Source organism: Pelophylax lessonae (genome assembly GCF_965119305.1).
Source record: "Pelophylax lessonae genome assembly, chromosome: 1".
Classification (NCBI taxonomy): domain Eukaryota; kingdom Metazoa; phylum Chordata; class Amphibia; order Anura; family Ranidae; genus Pelophylax; species Pelophylax lessonae.
The window spans coordinates 872,463,765-872,485,183 of NC_138768.1; the positions used below are offsets into that span (position 1 = coordinate 872,463,765).

The following is a 21,419-nucleotide window of genomic DNA, read 5'->3' on the forward strand; positions in this document are numbered from 1 at the left end:
GTCTAAAAGAGAGGAATGGTATAGCTATAAAATCCTCAAAGAAGGTAACATTGTGGTAATGAGTAATGATGTACAATACATAATGATGGGTTTGAAAATGATTAATAACAATCAGTGCCAATCACTTCATTTGAAGCCCTCTCTGTCCTCTGCCAATCTCCCTTAGAGTAATAGCCCAAGTGCTATAGACAGAAAAATGTAATTTTTTTTTATAATTCTAAATATATATTTACAAAATTATCCAATCTGAAAAATAAACAAATAATTGACTCTCAGGATTAGAGGGTTGGAGGATTTTTTTTCATATTAGAGAGACATTGCAGGATAATGAAGAAATAAAGAATGAGTTATTCTCCTGATTCATTCATTTCTATTCACGTTTAGAGAATTGCCACCTAGTACATTGAATCTGACCACTTTGTATTTTATCTCAGACTTTGTAGAACTGTATATGACAGTGTGTGTATTTCTGTCTTCCATGAAAAGCTGCACAAATATGTGAGAAATGTTCATTTAATTGACTCAACCGAAGCCAAGATCCACTTTAACGAGAGGAAAGAAATTCCAGCTGATCTTTTTTTAGAAATCTGGCTTTTTCATAACAATTCACTTGTTGCGACTACCATAATTGCAACTCTTCAAGAACCAGATTATGTGCTTAAAACATTTGCCTATGTGAGTGATCCTGACTGCTGGAAAACCAGAAAAGTAAGACATTACTTGATGTTTTCGGTTTATATTGTTTGCTGAGGAGGTTCATAATTTGGAATTATAGGGAGCCTTGTTTTAAGATATACTAGAAAATGTGGCTGTCCATGAAAGGGGTAATTTTTGGAGTCAGTGAAGGTCGTTAATTTCGGTAACAGGGGCCATAAATCTTTGGAATATGTAACACGAGATATAATTATTAAAGAAAAACAGCAGCACTGAAATCAAGAGATTGTCAGTAATACATCCAATGGGGCCCTCAAGAAGTTCAGAATGTCCTTACATGTCCTTAGCACTTCTTAAAATATATAAAAGAAATATAAATGGAAAGAAAATAATTCTAGCTGGGTGCCTCATTGTGTTTTTCGTGTTGCTGGTCAACATAAATGTCGTAGGAGCCTGCAGAGCTCATATAGGTGTCTCTTGGATATATGGTGCTTGATCTAATGTGACCATACAGGAATACTTATGCTAGTTGTTGACAGAATATATACAGTGACATTGGTAGGCGTGACAGTTGTGAGATAGATTATTAGGTGTGAAAATAACACATTGTATTCAGTGACATCAGTCATTATGACAGTTGATAGGGGATTCTGTGCAGTGACTGATTTCATTATGGAATAGATTTAGATACAGTGATCCCAGACACTTGTGAGGGCCAACCTGTCATAAACCTAGTGTCACTGACAGTGAGAGTCCTCAAGACATGAGCAGAATATGGCGCTATAGGAAGATCAGTGACACAGCAGGTATGGAAAAGCTTCATCTGGACAAGGCCAGTATCAGGTATCAAGTGCTAGAGGCCAATGGAGAGAGGGCTTCCCTTGCAGCTAAGTTCCAGACTCCCCTGGAGGTGAGACAGGAGGAGTCAGGCCCAAAGTAGCACAGGTCGCCTGTGGAGTTGCTTGCAGAAAAGGGCTCAGGAACACCGCTGTTCTGCTGCAGGGCTACTGCAGGCAGATGGCACCTGTGAGATTTAGCAGGAAACTAGGGTAGCTGAGACAGAGGGTAGATGATTCAAGCCAAGGTTCAGTGCCAGGTTGGTAGCAGAGGAGACAAGGCCAAGTGGAAGCCGAAGTCAGGACAGGTAGCAGGTAGAGTTACCAAGCCAAGGTCAAAGTCAGGGAGCGAGCCAGAGACAGATCTGGGACAAGCCGAGTCGGTAACCAGCAATAATAGGAAACACGGGAACGCTGGTAGCAGCGGAAGATCAAACAGCATTTTAGACAAGGACTGGCTCCCTTATAAAGGCCCAGGTGAGGTGCTGGCGGAGCTGCTGGGTCCTAGATTCTTTCTCCTGCTCTGACGGGTGCTGGGTCCTAGAGTCCTCCTACTATTGATGCCCTGACAGCCAGAGAGGAGGATGACACATTTGCTGACCTCCCTTTGCTGGTGGCCCAGGGTGAATGCATGGATGAGGGTCTATTTTGATTTTTTAGGAAGAACATATGTAATTTTTTCTTGTTTTACAAAAATGCGTATTGTCCCATTTAAGAATAAAATGGCAAGGGGGGCCCTCCTTAAAATATACTCCAGACCCTTATCTAGGCTTGCAGCCTGGGTGGCCAGGAAATGGGAAGCAACAAGTATTCAGCTCCCTTTCTTAACCAAAAAAGACAACATCTCTCACCAACAAGAATTCACACTGTGCCCATGTTGGGAGGCAAGGAACACATCTCACATCCTGCGCCCCAAAAGGGATCTGATTATTTGCAGGTGAACTTATCATAAATTGAAAGCCCACTTTAGAATACGGGGCCTCCGAAACATTCTAGCCCCAGTGGGTGAATGACTACAGGGTACATAATATCACTTATTACCCTTTGACAAAGAAATACAACCATTATTTGACCTCCAGAAGCTTTTACCTCCTTCATGACCAGAGCATTGTTTGCTATTCAGCACTGCTTTACTTTAACTGGCGATTTCCCAGTCATGCAACACTGCATGCAAATGAAATTTATATAATTTATTTCACACAGAGCTTTCTTTTGGGGGTGTAATCACCACTGGGTTTTTTATTATTATAAACCCAAAAAAAGACCAACAATTTTGAAAAAAAAAAAATGATATTTTCCTCTTTCTCTTATAAAAACATATCCGATAAAATCAAATTTCTTCATAAATTTAGGCCAAAATGTATTTTGCTAAGGTTTTGGTAAAAAAAAAAACAAAACCAAAAAACAACAACCTTACTTTCTGATTGCCTATCACTAGAGATGGGCGGACAGTTTGAGCCGAGCAAAAGTTCACCCATTCGATGAACATCCAAATTTGCGGTTAGATCGGCAGGATGTCCCCCCCCCCGAGCACCCCACAATACACTGCGAGCTTCACAGTGCATTCTAGGAACCACTGGTCAGGTGCAAGGCTTCGCCAATTAGCATTGTCAAAGCCCTGATTGGACAAAGTGATGATTACTTTCTCCAATCACGACTTAGTACTAAAAGTCCCACCCCACACTATAAAAGGTTCCTTCCCATAGGAAGCGTTTGCAGTGTGAAGTTGGAGATAGAGCAGGGCTCATTTTGCTACTAGCAGTTAATGCAGTGGTATACCAACAGGGGGGGGCAGGGGGCCGGTCTGCCCTGGGTGCCACACATTGGGGGGGTATCTGGCATGTCTGTCCCAGGCAGCTTCATTCCAGGAAAATGCAGTGTCCCACAATGAAACTGACACACAACAGCCACCCTATCAGCTATATTGCCTGATTCCTGAACGATGTAGTTGCTAGCCGCCTGCTGTCGAGCAACCAGTGACGTCAGGCACACAGACAGACAGAGTGAGGCCGAGGCCCCAGCATTCACAGCAGAGGAGGATTTAACTTCCTGCTCCTCGGTGCCGAGTAATTAACTCCACCCAACTCCTCCTCTTCGCCGGTCCAGTGGCATGCTGTCAGGGAGGGAGTGCTGAATCTGCAGGTAATTGGGTTGTGTGATTCCTGCCCATGCCAGACTTCTCCTCCCCGCCGGAGTACCGACTGAGGAATCTGAGAGTGGGGGGGGGGGGGCGGACGTCATCACATGCCCACCTCTCCACATTCAATGCAGGTTATTAGCCTGTTTTGTGGCAGTGATTTAGAGTAGTTTAAAGCGGAGTTCCACCCAAAAGGGGAACTTCCGCTTTAGGTGCTGCTGACCCCCTGACGTGCCACTTTTGGCATGTCATTTTTTGGAGGGGGAGTGGGTACCTAGATTTGACAGGTAGCCGCTACCACTTCTGCTCGGGCTGCCTAGGCAGCTTGAGTGGAAGTTCTCCTCTCCCCCTCCCTCCCTGAAATCTTCTGGGACCTGTCACAGGTCCCAGAAGATTGCCCGGCCATTCAGGACGCGGAACACGACTCGCGCATGCGTAGTGCACACTCAGCTGAGAAGCCGCAAGCTGTCACAGCCGGGTGCCCAGACTAGAGATGCCGGCACCTCAGAGAGCAGAGGGAGAGAACTGAATTGTGGGACAGGTGAGTGTGTGTTTAACAAAAGTCAGCAGATACAATTTTTGGAGCTGCTGACTTTTAATAAACACCAAAACGGCTGGAACTCTGCTTTAAGCATGGAGCTTAACATGACAGCTAGGCTACTAGCAAATTCAAAAGAAGGTCAGCATTGACAAAGGCTTGGTATTTCAATGGTGCATAGTCAATAGGCAGGTGTCTCCTCGTGTGTCCCAGATTGTAAGCTCTTGTGACCATGTCCCTGTTTGGCCCCTTTCACATAGGCTGGATCCATCCGAGCGGAATTCACCTGCTCAGCAGGGGATTTCTCCGCTGATCCCAGCTGAGCAGGCGAATGACGGGTCCTGTTATCCCCCTGCTCAGCAGGGATCAGCGGCCTGCGCTCCTCTATAGGGCGGTCAAATGGAAACTGACTTCATGCCCGTTTCCATCTGATTGTCATCCCATCAAGCCCACTAGACGGAATGGCAAACGTATCACCATCTGTCTGTTTTCAGAGGATTTTGTTGGATCGGATATCCGATGGGTGTCAGCGACACACTGCATCTGGTGGCAGGCGACGGTGGCACGCTGCATCTGATGGCAGGCGAATGTGGCACGCTGCATCTAATGGCAGGCGACTGTGGCATGCTGCCTCTGGTAGCAGGTGACGGTGGCACACTGCATCTGGTGACAGGCGACGGTGGGATGCTGCATCCGGTGGCAGGCGATGGTGGCACGCTGCATCTAGTGGCAAGTGACGGTGGCACGCTGCATCCGGTGGCAAGCGACGGTGGCACACTAGATCTGGTGACAGGTTATGGTGGGATGCTGCATCCGGTGGCAGGCGATGGTGGCACGCTACATCTAGTGGCAAGTGACGGTGGCACACTGCATCCGGTGACAGGCAATGGTGGAATGCTACATCTAGTGACAGGCGAAACGACGGTGGGATGCTGCATTTGGTGGCAGGCGACGGTGGCATGCCACATCTGGTGACAGGGGACTGTGGCACACTACATCTGGTGGCAGGCGACGGTGGATTGCTGCATCTGGTGGCAAGCGACGGTGGCATGCTGCATCTGGCAAGTGACAAGCTCAGGGTTCCCACTGATTCTGCAATATGGGGAGTTAAACTATTTCTATTACTACATTGTAATATATAATGAAAAAATGTTGTGATTTGATCATCCTGACACCATATCAAGCATGGTGTCGGGAGGATTTAAGTGCTAACACCAGCCAGTTGCCCAACAAATCACCCGCCACTGAATTCCCCATCAACAAGGGGGGGTGCCGGATATAGGATCCGCCCCGGGTGCCAAATGCTCTAGGTACTCCTCTGAGTTAATGTGTTCACTTATTGCGTCTCTGAGTGTAGAGTATTAGTGTAACAACCAGCCACCGCAGTTATACGGCAGCAGGTCACCAGGTTCCCACTTATCGCCGTACCTGTACGACGGTCCGCGGTAGCGATCTTGGGGGGCGCGCCCATTCGCCAGCGGGGAAGCCGATCTATGGGGCTGGCAGCCACAATTGCCGCCGGGCACCCGCGATCGCTCCCCGTGAAGAGAGAACGGCGGTTTGCCGTTGTAAACACAGCAGACCGTTGTTCTCTCAGGCAGACCGTTGTTCTCTCAGGAATCAATGCAGAGTTCCGGTGTTCTATTTAGGAACACAGGTCTCTGTGTTGATTTCATAAGCCCATCCCCCCACAGTTAGAAAACACTACCTAGGCTCACACTTAACCCTTTGATTTCCCCTGGTGTTAACCCCTTCCCTGCCAGTGTTATTATTACAGTAACAGTGCATATTTATAGTACTGATTACTGTAATAATGTCTCTGGTCCCCCCAAAAGTGTAAAAAATGTCAGTTCGGGGTCCTATCTGTCCGCCACAATGTCGCAGTCTCGCTAAAAAAACGCTTATCGTTGCCATTACTTAGTTTGTAGATGCGATAATTTTACGCTTATTGGGGCTTTTTTTTTTAGCAAAAATATGTAGCAGAATACCAATTGGCCTAAAATTATGAAAAATTTGATTTTTTTTTTTTAAATTTAAAAAAAATAAAAATCACACAGGTGATCAAATATCACCAAAAGAAAGCTCTATTTGTGGGAAAAAAATGACATAAATTTTATTCAGGTACAGCGTCGCACGACAGCGCAATTGTCCGTTAAAGTAACCCAGTGACAAATTGCAAAAAATGGCCTGGTCGTTAAGTGGGAAAATCTTCTGGTCCAGAAGTGGTTAAAGTTCATGTGAGTGTAAAGGCAGTCATCCCAATACTTTTGGTAATATAGTGTAGTTGATGGTACATCTAAAGGAGATCAAATAATGTATGGTGAGCTTTCAGAACCCCGAAAATACTTCTCCTGTATTTAATATTACATCTCTATCCACACAGGCTGTTATCTGATCGCTTAGCTCCTGCACACTCTGCCAAATAAACTATCTATGGTTGTGTATTTAGTAACAATGGTATTTACTGATTTCATAGGAAAACCATGCACCTGATGAGGGGTGGTAATGTGCTGGAGTAGGAGGGTAGATGATGCAGGGTGTGTACTAAAGAGGTTGAAGTAATGGAGAAATGTTTTTTTACATCCAGCTGGACACTGAGGTAAGGGGTGTGTAAGATAAATATAAAGTTTTTTTTATTTCAGCAAAAGAAGTACATTAATGGTATATTCATACATAGGGGAGCTGTAATTTAGAAAAAAAAAGTGTACTTAAACTTAAAATGGAGGCCGTATCAACATACAATAGAAATCAATAAACACTACAATTGAATGAAAACTCAGAAAATACTGAACCCCTGAATGGATCTCAGACCTTCAGAATTCACCTTGAACCAGTGGCGGCCGGTGTGTTGGGGGCGGAGGGGCGCCGCCCCCCCATTCATGCGTCCGGCCCCCCAAACTACATGCAGGGGCGCCGGGCGCATGGAGTTCAATGGGGTTTTTTTTTTTTGCATCACCTGATTAGAGCCAGAGGCTCTAATAGGCTGCAGTGCAGTGCGTCCCGAGCCCACCCATTGTGTGACAATAGCGAATGAAAATTCGCTATTGTCACACGGATCCTCCTCCTGGCCAATCAGGAAGCGTGTCTGATACTCGCTTCCTGATTGGCCGAAAAGCAAACTCCACCACACCGGAGAAGCCGCGAGCCGCCGCTCTCCTCCATGTACACCCAGCATGGCAGAAGTCAGGAAATTCACCAAGAGGCTCAGCAAGCCGGGCACAGCAGCAAAGCTCAGGCAGAGTGTGTCGGAAGCAGTCCAGGGATCCGTTATCATGGTAAGTGCAGCATGCATGCAGTGTAGATGGGGCCCCCACCCTGGGTGACATGCGGTCCCACTTATCGTACAGGAAGTTTGTCATGTGCTGTGGTTGGGACTTTTGAGCTGAGTACAGGCTTTTAGTAGCTGAGGGTGATCGGATGATGGGGTCCCTGCTAGGACCATGCTGTCCTCTATTGCAGTCTGACAGCTTTGTTGTTGCTATTTGATGGAAGCCACACCCTGCTGAGACATGCTGATCTCTCTGCATTGAAAGGGGGCAGGCTGGTCTCTCTGCATTGAAAGGGGGCACACTGGTCTCTCTGCATTGAATGGGGGCACGCTGGGCTCTCTGCATTGAAAGGGGGCACGCTGGTCTCTCTGCATTGAAAGGGGGCACACTGGTCTCTTTGCATTGAAAGGGGGCACGCTGGTCCCTATGCAATGAAAGGGGGCACGCTGGTCACTCTGCATTGAAAGGGGGCACACTATGCCTTAATTACTGAAGGCCCCTTTCACACTTTTGTGACCTCAAAGTCACACAATTTTTTACAGAGTTTTTTGCCGCAAAGCAAAGCCTATTACATTTTTCTGTTTGCGCCCCCCAAAAATTTTGAGCACCAGCCGCCACTGCCTTGAACCCATTAGAGACGAAAGCCTGAACCTCACTCCTATTTGTAACACTTAGTTTGTACAGCCTCAGAAGAAATTATGTACATTTACATTATTATAATAATAATAATATCTGATTTCAGGTTCCGGTATCTCGGTGCTCAGATCCCTGTTTACCTGGCAGCAGAAAAAAGTTTGCATCTTCCATCCATATATGTTGCTATGAGTGCGTCTCGTGTCCAGAAGGAGAGATCTCCAACATTTCTGGTAGGGTTTGTACACATTTCCCCATGTTTTATCACTTTAAAGGTTCCTGCAAGTAGAGAAAGATACCTGTTGATCCTGCCAGAAATGTATCTTTAAGCCTCTAAGTGCTGTTGTCAGCTGACTGCACACAGGAGCTTGTGGACTAAAATCATAAGAATGGTATCAGCCCTGCCAAGTTGTATTTTGCTACTGCTACCTATTTATTACTGGTACTTATATAGCGCCATCAATGTACACAGCGCCTCACATATACGCTATATTACCAAAAGTAATGGGACGCCTGCCTTTACACGCACATGAACTTTAATGACATTCCAGTCTTAGTCCATAGGGTTCAATATTGAGTTGGCCCACCCTTTTCAGCTATAACAGCTTCAACTCTTCTGGGAAGGCTCTCCACAAGGTTTAGGAGTGTCTATGGGAATGTTTGACCATTCTTCCAGAAGTGCATTTGTGAGGTCAGGCACTCATGTTGGACGAGAAGGCCTGGCTCACAGTCTCCACTTTAATTCATCCCAAAGGTGTTCTATCAGGTTGAGGTCAGGACTCTGTGCAGGCCAGTCAAGTTCCTCCACCCCAAACTCAATCATCCATGTCTTTATGGACCTTGCTTTGTGCACTGGTGTGCAGTCATGTTGGAACAGGAAGGGGCCGTCCCCTAAACTGTTCCCACAAAGTTGGGAGCATGAAATTGTCCAAAATGTCTTAGTATGCTGACGCCTTAAGAGTTCCCTTCACTGGAACACCTTTGGGATGAATTAGAGTGGAGACTGCAAGCCAGCCCTTCTAATGCAACATCAGTGCCTGACTTCACAAATGCAATTCTGGAAGAATAGTCAAACATTCCCATAGACTGTGGTGGAAACCAATACGGCTTGGCGCATAGAAATTCACTACTAAAAAGCGCAATTGAGGATATTAATACACGCCAAACGCCATTAATCCCATGTACTGAAAGTACGATCTACACCTCTTTTGTATAAAGAAATTCTAGCGGGCTCGGCGGCAAAAAGTAAAACAGGCACAAGCTGTGTCACGGTCGTTGCCAACAGGAAAAAAGTCCTGCTCCAACACAGGTCCCTCGTTCATTTATGGCCAGAAAACAGGGGTTTACAGTGGGAGTTGACGGCTATACAACATAATCAATCAGCCTCTGGTGTACAATCGCATAACATGAACTCTATACAAAGTAACAACCAATCATACACATGTATACATTCAAAAGTTCAATAGAAGGAGGAGTGTATGTTCATGAACGAGCTGAGCAGCTTACATGAGTTCCCGCCATTGGGGGCACGAGGAACTGTGCCCAAATAAATAAATGGATGAATAAATAAATAAATAAATATTTTTAATGTGTGAATCCCTGTAAAAAAAATATTTCATCAAGTGAACAATAATCTATCAATCAACTATGCATGGATAACCGAGATGTTAGGTGACAGGTGGTGAATTAATTATCAAATAACTTCACAAAATAAATAAATAAATAAATAAAGTGACTGGTGCAAAAGTGGCTAGGTGTATAATTTCAATAGTCCATAAGATGCATATATGGGGTCCCAAAAATGGTAGATCCTGAGGTGATCCAGAGCTGGTTGTGCTGGTGAGGAAACAATAGTGCTCCCCTCTCAATAAAGACCGCACTCACCGGAACTCGGTACCCCTACAGAGGTAAAGGGCATTACAATAATCAGGGGTATATTCTCCTTAGATCAAGGGCATCCGTATAAATAACTCTGGATATCCAGTAGGATCCAGTGGCGGCTGGTGTATTGGGGGCGCAGGGGCGCCGCTCCCCCTATCCATGCGTCCAGCCCCCTAATCTAATCTACCGGACGCATGGAGTTCAATGGGGCTTTTTTTTTTTAACCCTGTGACTAGAGCCAGAGGCTCTCGCAGGCTAAAAAAATGGGTGGGCTCGGGGCGCAGAGCACTGCGCCACCAACCCACCCACTTGTGTGAAAATAGCGAATGAATATTCGCTATTGTCACATAGATCCGCCTCCTGGCCAATCAGGAAGTGGGTCCTGAGACCTGTTTCCTGATTGGCCGAAAGTAGAAGCCATGCCATTGGGCATGGGGGAGGAGACGCTTCTACTGAGGGGGAAGAGGCCGAAGCTGAAGCTGCCGCCGCCATGAGGGTGAGTGAGCCATGGGGGGGTCCTGGGTCCTGGTGTGCGATCTGGGGGGGGGGGTGTATGGTGCAGTCCGTCTGCCGCCCCCCGGCCCATGGAGCACCAGCCGCCACTGGTAGGATCCTCACACAGGAATACAGGGCAGTAATCTCCAGTATATATCAAATAGCCATCAAGTGAGTATAAGTAATGGAAGATCCAGACCATGGAGAGGGAAAAGAAGGCCTTACATAGTGAAGTATTGCTTCAAATAAATCCTTTTATTAATAAATTAATGTACTCACATATAGGAAGTAAAACACTGGGTCAGGGGCACGCATGCGCTCTGCCGCCGGCCCGCTTCGGCGGGTACCACAGACTCCTTGTCTTATTTGGTAAAGAGTGAGAACAGCGGTCTACCTATGTAAACAAGTCAGATCGCCATTCTGTCAGTAGAGAGGGGGATGGATCCCGTCTTCCTGCAAAGTGTGCGGCACCAATCCATGTCTTCCCCTTGTAAAAGCACCTCCCCCACAATAAACAAAGTCACTCCCTAGGCACACTGTTAGAAAGCACCCCCTAGGCACACAGTTAACCCTTTGATCACCCATGTTAACCCCTTCCCTGACAGTGTCATTAGTACAGTGACAGTGCATATTTTACTGGCACTGATCCCTGTATTGGTGTCATTGGTCTCCCTCAAAAGTGTCACTTAGTGTCGGAGTCACGCTGAAATGTCGCAGTCCCGCTATAAGTCGCTGATCGCCGCCATTAATAGTAAACAAAAATTAAAATCCCATAGTTTGTAGATGTGACAACTTTTGTGCAAACCAATCAATATACACTTATTGGGATTTTTTTTTAACCAAAAACATGTAGCAGAATACATATTGGCCTAAATTGATGAAGAAATTCGATTTTTTTTTTCTGTTTTTATATTGGATGTGTTTTATAGCAGAAAGTAAAAAAAAAATTATTATTATTATTATTATTTTTTTTTTTTAATTTTCTGCCTTTATTTGTTTATAGCACAAAAAATAAAACCCACAGAGGTGATCAAATACCACCAAAATAAATCTCTATTTGTGCGACGCTGTACCCAAATAAAATTAATGTCCTTTGTTTCCCACAATCGGCAATTGTCAGTTAATGTAACGCAGTGCCGTATCGCAAAAAATGGCCTGGTCATGAAGGGGAGTAAATCTTGCTGGAGGGCAAGTGGTTTCTTTCTTCAAGTTTTGCAGAGATATGTCACAATAGAGAACCAGGAAGGGGTCGGTAAATATGTAATTTACTAGCTCCTAACCTTTTCTGAATGGACAGAGTCATAGTCAGTGACATTGTAAAAAAAAAAAAAAATAAAATGATAAAAAATAATACAATTAAAATATTAAAAAATAAAAACTACTGACACCAGTGGGTGAACTTCCAGGATCGCAAAGGTCACACTTGTAACCGGGCCCTGGCATTCCACCACTGTGGGGAGGCCCCAAGATGGCAGGAAGGGGGCCCACTGCAGAACTTGTGAAAGGGTCCCGATGCGGGACCGTAATAAAGGGCCCCGCAACGAGAGTAATGGGCCCCAGGATCAGTTGGAAGAGCCCCAGGCTTGAAAGGAAGGGCCCCAGCCAGAGTACGGGGGGCCCTTCATGGTTTCGTGCACCGGGGCCCTGAAAGTTCTAGTTATGCCTCTGTGTTTAGCCATGGTTTTGGGTGCACTGTTACCAGGTGTTTTCATGCCAAGTACAAAGAAAATAAAGTCAGCAGCACAGGAGCATAGAGACTAGTTACACTGTAGTCTCAATATAAGAACTAGGAGGGCTAATTAGACTGTGCTGAGATAACACAGGAAGTGTGCACAGGACAGCTCTGAATTTCTGAAACAATCAACGGGGGGGTTTTATTTTCATTTATTGAACAGATAATAACAAAATGATTCAATAGTGTTTGTAACAGACCAAAAGGTAGCAAATAAGAGAAGCTCATTATCAGGGTTTATAGACAATTTAAATGTCCCATTACCAGTATCACTTTTCTGCCTGTAACACATTTCTTCTGCATTCCTTTTTTTCTCTTCATTCTTTATTGTGCCCTTATGACGCCAACAACTTTTTAAATTTTATTTTACTGCTTGCCAATAGGCATTCTCTAGATACAGAAGTTCAGCTGTGTGATCTATCTATCTATCTATCTATCTATCTATCTATCTATCTATCTATCTATCTATCTATCTATCTATCTATCTATCTATCTATCTATCTATCTATCTATCTATCTATCTATCTATCTATCTGCGACAGTACTCACTGTCACTGGGAGTGAAAGACAGATACTTATTGGTTTGGGTTGCTTCAAATGGGGTCTGTGTTTACATTTATGATAACGTGTATTGAACTTCAATGGCAGAGACAGGCTCTCCCTATTGTTTGTGTATTGAGGTGTCATGTGGATTCTGTTAAGCCTGTCTGTCCCATTCTTAAATGTTAATGATCTCACATATTGTTTCTGTCCAGGTGGCTAGATAATTATTTCAGGTTAATTGTATTTCTGTATACAATTTCATCTGCATATGATAATGTAATCATGCAACCCCTGACCTGATGGGGTAGTTTGATCAGGAGGGGGATGTACATGCTGTATATAAACTGTGTGAGAATTTTCAATAAAGGAGAAGATTCCAGTAAAAGCTAAGTTGTCGGCTAGCTTTGTATGGGGACGGAAAATTTTATATCTATGTTCACGACTCGGAGGAAGCCGTATACTTCCGTTCCGTTACTCTATCTATCTATCTATCTATCTATCTATCTATCTATCTATCTATCTATCTATCTATCTATCTATCTATCTATCTATCTATCTATCTATCTATCTATCTATCTATCTATCTATCTATCTATCTATCTATCTATCTATCTATCTATCTATCTATCTTAACCACTTACCCACTGGACACTTAAACCCCCTTCCTAACCAGACCAATTTTCAGCTTTCAGTGCTCTCACGTTTTGAATGACAATTACTCAGTCATGCAACACTGTACTCATGAAATTTTTGTCCTTTTTTCACACAAACAGAGCTTTCTTTTTTCTTTTCATAATTTGTTTTTTTATTTTTTGCGCTATAAATGAAAAAAGACCGAAAATTTTGTAAAAAAAATGCATTTTTTTTTTTTTTGCAAATTTAGTGATTTTTCTTCAAAAATTTTGGCCAAAATTTATACTGCTACATATCTTTAGTAAAAATAACCCAAATAAGTATACATTTTTGGGTCTTTGTGAAGGTTATAGAGTCTACAAGCTATGGTGACAATCAAGGAAAATCACCGGATGTACTTATTTATTGAGACCCTAACAAGTCAGGAAAATACAAATACCCCCCCAAATTACCCCTTTTTGGAAAGTAGACATTCCAAGGTATTTAGTAAGAGGCATAGTGAGTTTTTTTTTTCCAAAATTCTTTGCAAAATGAAGATTTTTTTTTTTTTTTTCACAAAATGGTCATAGTTATTTCTCACACACTGTATAGGCATACTTGCAACTACACCCCCAAAATACATTCTGCTACTCCTCCTGAGTATGACGATACCACATGTGTGGGACTTTTCCACAGTCTGACCACATACGGAGTTCCAACATCCAAGTAGCACCGTCAGGTGTTCTAGAAGCATAAATTGCACATATAATTTCCTGACAACCTGACAACATTTTGAAGGTCCTGGAGCACCAGGACAATGGAAACGCCCACAAAATGATCCCATTTTGGAAAGAAAACACCCCCAACACATAATCTAGGAGGCATAATGCATCTTTTGAACATGTCATTTTTTTCCACAAGTTTTTGGAAAATGTGGAAAGAAAATGAAAACACATTTTTTTTTACACAAAGTTGTCCATTTATAAGATATTTCTAACACATAGCATGTACATAGCAAAAATGACACCCCAAAATACATTCTGCTACTCCTCCTGAGTATGGCAATACCCCATGTGTGAGACTTTTACACAGCCTGGCCACATACAGAGTCCCAACATGCAGGGAGCACCGTCATTTCCTGACTTCCCAATTTTGTGAGGCACTGTAGGGCACTGATAAGCACTGTAGTGGCACTGATGTGGCACGGATGAGCACTGACGTGGCATCGATGTGACATGGATGAGCACTGATGTGGCATGGATGTGGCACGGATGAGCACTGATGTGGCATGGATGTGGCACAGATGAGCACTGACATGGCACGGATGAGCACTGATGTGGCATTGAAGTGGCACAGACGTGGCATGGATGTGGCATTGATGAGCACTGACGTGGCATGGATGTGGCATTGATGAGCACTGACGTGGCATTGATGAGCACTGACATGGCATGGATGAGCACTGACATGGCATGGATGAGCACTGATGTGGCATGGATGAGCACTGATGTGGCATGGATGAGCACTGAGGTGGCATGGATGAGGCATGAATGTGGCACGGATGAGGCATGGATGTGGCACGGATGAGGCATGGATGTGGCACGGATGATGCATGGATGGGGCAAGGATGAAGCATGGATCGGGCACGGATGAGGCATGAATGGGGCATGGATGAGGCACAGTTGAGGTATGGAGGAGGCAGAGGAGGCGTGCAGCTGCAGTTTCTCTCCTCTCCTCGCACACTGTACCGATCGTTGTGTACAGTGTGCGAAGAGAGGAGAGAAATGAACCGGACATGTGCCGGTTTGTTGACAAGTGATTGCTCCGTCATTGGACGGAGCGATCACGTGGTATATGGCCACTCTCATTGGCCCTTTACCATGATCCAGGACCCGGCGAGCACAGACAGCCCTGTGTGCGCACACCGTCATTGTACACTCTCCCAGAATAAGCCGACTGTGCTGTAGCCGTCTTTCGGCTATGGCCCGGTCAGCAAGTGGTTAAATTAATGAATCTAACATTTAAATATTATATATTTAGGTAATTTGTTATATTTTCTTTTACTCTCCCACAATGCACTGATGATAATCCCATTGTTAGCTGTGAGACAACATAAGACAATTTGTTGCTAATGTGTAGGGTAAAGTCTATAGCCCTAAAAAAAGAAAACAGTTTGTAAATGGATATGGAACTGGCTAAAAGACCAAATTCAGAGAGTAATGGTTAATGATTCTTACTTTGAATGGTCTAAGGTTATCAATGGTGTGCCCTAAGGTTCAGTGTTGGGACCCTTACTTTTTAATATCTTTATAAATGATATTGGGTTTGGAATTAAAAGTACAATTTCAGTGTTTGCAGATGACACCAAGCTTTGCAGTGGAATAATGTTCTTACAGGATGTCTTCAATTTACAAGCTGACATCAATTGACTGTTTAATTGGGCAACTATGTGGCAAATTAGGTTTAATGTTGAAAAATGTAAAGTTATGGCCTAGGGAGCCAAGAATGTGCATTCAGTATACATACTAGAAGGAGTACATCTGGGGAAATCAATGGTGGAGAAGGATCTGGGTGTTCTAATAGACCATAAGCTTAATAACAGCATGCAATACCAAGCTGCGGTTTCCAAAGCAAGCAAACTTATTTTTTGTAGCGAGGCATGGACTCCAGAGAGAGAGATAATTTTGCCCCTGTACAAATCTTTAGTAAGACCTCATCTGAAATATGCAGTTCAGTTTTGGGATCCAGTTCTCAAAAAGGATATCTGGGAACTGGAGAAAGTGCAGAGAATGGCAACCAAACTGGTAGGAGGCATGGAGGAGCTCAGCTATGAGGAAAGATTAGAGGAACTGAATTTATTCTCTCTTAAGAGGAGGAGATTAAGGGGGGATATGATCAACATGTATAAATACATAAGGGGTCTATGTAGTGAGCCTGGCGTTGAGTTATTCACTTTAAGGGCATCAGAGAGGAAACGGGGGCACTCTTTATGTCTGGAGGAAAAGAGATTTCATCTCCAAATGTGGAAAGGTTTTGTGACGAGACCCTTGCTCGCTCGCTTCCGCTCTCCAGACACTCCTCTGTTTCTAGTGAGTCAGCTTGCAGATCGCAACGTCTGATGGTTCGGTCAACCAAGGCTCTGGGATCCGAACTACAGCTATGTGCCGTTCGGAATCCATTAGAACAAACACCAAGCAGGCTGTATGTATGTTCAAACAGGAAGACATTTATTGGAAGCACACAGCACACTTTTATACAGAATATGGAACATCCTGCCCCCAGCAACCACTTTCCCATTGGTCAATTGGCCAGTACATGCCGTTCTCCTTCAGGTCCTCCTTAGCCATGCAAATGAGGACTCGAAAATGAGTCAGCAGGGATTGGTCAGATAGCTTGAGTAGAAGGACTGTTATGTGTAATGAGACAGAAGCCCCCAGGGGACAATCAATGTACACAATAGCCAGACACAGAACAATGGTTCCATAACGAGCCCCCAATACACATTACTCTGAGTGTCAATACATCCCTTAGCAGACAACATGTGAGTTCATTAGCACACCCGACAATAGATGAATGGAAAGCCACCTCAGACAAAAGCAAAATTGTTAGACAGTCAGTCTCCCCATTGAACTTCCTGGAATGACCATATTAGGAGTTGTACTTCCTAGTCAGAGACCTCATGGCAAATGGGAACAAATCTCAATATTTCTACATGGAGACCTTGCTGACAAATATGAAGCAATCCAAACCATCACCCATCTGTCCTTTAATACCAGTGACGGTGAACACCGTCACAGGTTTCTTCACAGTAAGAGCTGTGAAAATGTGGAATAGACTCCCTCAAGAGGTGATTTTGACCAGCCCAGTAGATTGCTTCAAAAAGGTCTAGATTATTTCCTAAATGTACAGAATTTAACTGGATACTAACATTTATGGGTAAAGTTGATCCAGGGAATAACCAATTACCTCTCAAGGGATCAGAAAGGAATTTTCCCCTTGTGGGAGCAAATTGGATCATACTTTGCTGTTTTTTTTTTGTTTTTTTTTGCCTTTCTCTGGACCAACTGTGGGTATAAGATTGTGTATATTGTAGAATTGTATGATTTTTGTTTTTTTATCCTTTTATTGGTTGAACTATATGGACTTTTTTTAAACCAGACTAACTATGTAACTATGTTTTCTCCGAAGCTCTGGCCCATATACTCATTGTGTTTGTATTCTTCTTCCTGCAGACAGTGAAAACTGCATGAAATGTCCTGATGATGAATGGCCAAATGAGAAGAAGGATCGGTGTGTTCCAAAATTGGTGGAATTTCTCTCCTACACTGATGATACAATTGTTTCAGTATTTTCACCTGTATCCATCCTCTGTTGTCTTCTGACTGGTTTAATATTGGGGATATTTATACATTACCGGGACACCCCCATTGTTAAAGCTAATAACCTAAACCTGAGCTATCTTCTCCTGGTCTCCATCATGTTGAGCTTCCTCTGTGTCTTCTTGTTCCTCGGCCGTCCAGTGGATGTAACCTGCATGCTGCGTGTAACCTCTTTTGGTGTCATCTTCTCAGTTGCCATCTCTTCTCTACTTGCCAAAACTATCATGGTGTGTATTGCTTTTAAAGCCTCCAAACCTGGAAGCCCCTGGAGGAAATGGATGGGAGCCAAACTGCCCAATGTTATGATTTGTGTCTTCTCACTGGTTCAAGTAATAATCTGTGTCTCTTGGTTGTCTATTTCTCCCCCCTTCCAGGATCAAGACACTCACTCTTATCAGGGAAAGATTATCATTCAGTGTAATGAGGGCTCGGTTATTGGCTTCTACTCTGTCCTGGGATATATGGGGCTTCTGGCAGCTTTGAGCTTCATTATGGCTTTTTTAGCCAGGACATTACCGGACAGGTTTAATGAGGCCAAGTACATCACCTTCAGCATGCTGGTGTTCTGCAGTGTCTGGATTGCCATGATTCCGGCCTATCTGAGCACCAGAGGGAAATACATGGTGGCTGTGAAGGTTTTTGCTATAATGGCATCAAGTACTGGACTTCTTGGCTGTATATTTTTCCACAAATGTTACATAATTCTGTTCAGACCTGACCTAAATACAAAAATATTTATCCAATAATATTTATGGAGGAACACTGGATTACCAGTAGTTATAGCTTTATCTTTATTAATGTTAATTTTAGTATTTTGTTAGCGTATTGAGAATGAACATTGTTACATTTAAACATTTAATATATACCTCTCTGGTAGATGGTGAGTCTAATTTTTGCTCTCTTGAAGAACTAAGGACACCGCGGGAATCTGACACTTTGGGTTTTTTGGAAACCTTGTCCCCTGCTGGGTGTAGTGGTTCCTCCCACCGGCTGTTACATCACTACAGAACAAAGTAGTCAGTGAGGAGAAACCACAGTGTCCAGAGGGGAACAAACACATCACAAAGTGTCAGATACCAGCACCACTCATCGCTCTTCAAGATGGTAAAATCTTCACTCACCACCCTCCAGAAAGGTAAATACGAAGCATATTCTTTTAAAAGCTGCTTGAAATGTCATAATTAATATTTATTATTGTATGCAGATGTATCCAGATATATTAATAAATTCATTTGGCTTAGCGTATTCTACAATAATTTGTAATATTAGTTGAAGTACCAGTGGCGGAGCTAGACTTTTAAAACAGGGGTGGCAAAGGGGTGGCAAGGTATTATTTTGGGGGGTCAATATACAAAGTGTTCAATTACACTAAAAATAAGTTATTTTTCACAAAATGTATATAGAATAAATTAAAGTTGTTTATTTTCCAAAATGTACACAATTATATACCGTATTTTTCGCCGTATAAGACGCACTTTTTCTTCCCCAAAACTGGGGGGGGGGGGGGGGAAAGTTGGTGCGTCTTATACGGCAAATACACATTTTGCCTGCTGCCTGCTGAGTCCTGATGTCGCAATGGGGGCGGTGCCGTCACCGCCCGATCCCCTTCCCGCCGGACCGAGAGAGCCGCCGTCAAAGAAGACAGAAGAGGACGAGAGGAGCAGCGCCGTGGATGGTTCCAGGAATCCCGCCGCCGTCGGAAGAAGAGGACGAGAGGAGCAGCGCTGTGGACGTCTCGCAGGAAGCCCAGGAGAGCAGGTAAGTGATTGAAGCCGACCTGTGCCATGCCTGTACCACCACCTGTGCCATGCCTAAAGCACCACCTGTGCCATGCCTAAAGCACCACCTGTGCCATGCCTGTACCACCACCTGTGCCATGCCTAAAGCACCACCTTTGCCATGCCTGTACTACCACCTGTGCCATGCCTAAAGCACCACCTGTGCCATGCCTGTACCACCACCTGTGCCATGCCTAAAGCACCACCTGTGCCATGCCTAAAGCACCACCTGTGCCATGCCTGTACCACCACCTGTGCCATGCCTAAAGCACCACCTGTGCCATGCCTATACCCTCACCTGTGCCATGCCTATACCCTCACCTGTTGATATAAAATATTTTACTGCAGTATTTGGTTCAGAATCTTTTTTTTCTAGATTTTCCTCCTTTAAAATTGGGTGCGTCTTATATGCCGGTGTGTCTTATACGGCGAAAAATACGGTATGTATTAAGTATACAGCAAAACTAGAACAACAAATATTCAAAGTGCTCCTTGGACTAATCAAGTCCAGTAGTAAACAAAAAGGTAGAGGTAAACTTGGACCTGTCAAAACAGAGCAGGACAAGGCAGTTGTACACATTCAGATATGTACCACAAGAATAATTAAAGAACAACAATACAAAAAAACATAGAGCCCTTTAACACTGAGTTCACAAAAACAAATATTCAGAACAGCATAATTCTGCGGTTCTGGTGAGATGAAGCAAAATTTGTTACAAAGTCATCCATATTAATGGAATATGCCCTCCTTGATTCATCACTGAGTATGCCCAGGTGACTTAATCTATCATCTCTAGGGTTGAGCGAACACGGACTGTATTATTCGTGTTCGTACCGAATAATTGGATTTTTGTTACACGAACACGGACACGAACACTTTACTGTATATTCGGGTAAAAATCCGCGTTCGGTCATTTTATTTCCGGGTTTTGCATGCTTTGGCGTGCTTTTCATGGCGGGCTTTCAACAGCCAATCAACAAGCGTTTAACTGGTGTGCCTAAGCCATCCCAGCCATGCCTGCAAATGTATCAGTAGCTGTGATTGGCCGTCTGAAGCATGTGACCAAGTCTTTATAAGTTCGAGGCAGCGCCGCAGCGGCGTCATTCTGCTGCTTAGATCAGGGAGAGAGCACACATCAATGTGCTGGCTGCTGATTAGGGACAAACAGGCAGGAAAAAACCATTTGTGTCCGGATAGAATTGAGGGACAGGTCGGAGTGTTTTAGGCAGGGCGAGTTGTAGGCATTTTAGGGATAGAGTTTCCTGATTTTTAGGGAAAGTGTGTTCTACAAACTACAATCGATATTGCTGTGTGGTGTGGGATAGGAGATAGGCAGGTGTCAGTGATCCACATCCATTTTGCTGTGTGTGGGCTGCAGTGAACACAATCTTTTTGGGGTGCAGTGAACACAATCTTTTTGGGGTACAGTGAACACAATCTTTTTGGGGTGCAGTGAACACAATCTTTGTGGGGTGCAGTGAACACAATCTTGGTGCAGTGAACACAATCTTTTTGGGGTGCAGTGAACGAAATCCTTTTGGGGTGCAGTGAACACAATCTTTGTGGGGTGCAGTGAACACAATCTTTTTGGGGTGCAGTGAACAAAATACTTTTGGGGTGCAGTGAACACAATCTTTGTGGGGTGCAGTGAACACAATCTTTTTGGGGTGCAGTAAACAAAATCCTTTTGGGGTGCAGTGAACACAATCTTTGTGGGGTGCAGTGAACAAAATCCTTTTGGGGTGCAGTGAACACAATCTTTGTGGGGTGCAGTGAACACAATCCTTTTGGGGTGCAGTGAACACAATCTTTGTGGGGTGCAGTGAACACAATCCTTTTGGGGTACAGTGAACACAATCTTTTTGGGGTGCAGTGAACAAAATCCTTTTGGGGTGCAGTGAACACAATCTTTGTGGGGTGCAGTGAACAAAATC

General features: G+C 44.1%; 1 protein-coding gene across 1 annotated transcript in view; it reads left to right on the plus strand.

Moving 5' to 3' along the window:
* LOC309550338 (vomeronasal type-2 receptor 26-like) overlaps positions 1–18,452 on the plus strand; it is a gene marked incomplete at both ends in the record, with an annotated part of 42,565 nt that extends 24,113 nt beyond the window's left edge. The window contains 3 exons of the mRNA XM_082250735.1: positions 487–708; positions 8,177–8,300; positions 17,560–18,452. Coding sequence (XP_082106861.1) covers positions 487–708; positions 8,177–8,300; positions 17,560–18,452 — 1,239 coding nt within the window. The remainder of the gene's footprint in view (positions 1–486; positions 709–8,176; positions 8,301–17,559) is intronic.
* Positions 18,453–21,419: the final 2,967 nt, after the last annotated feature.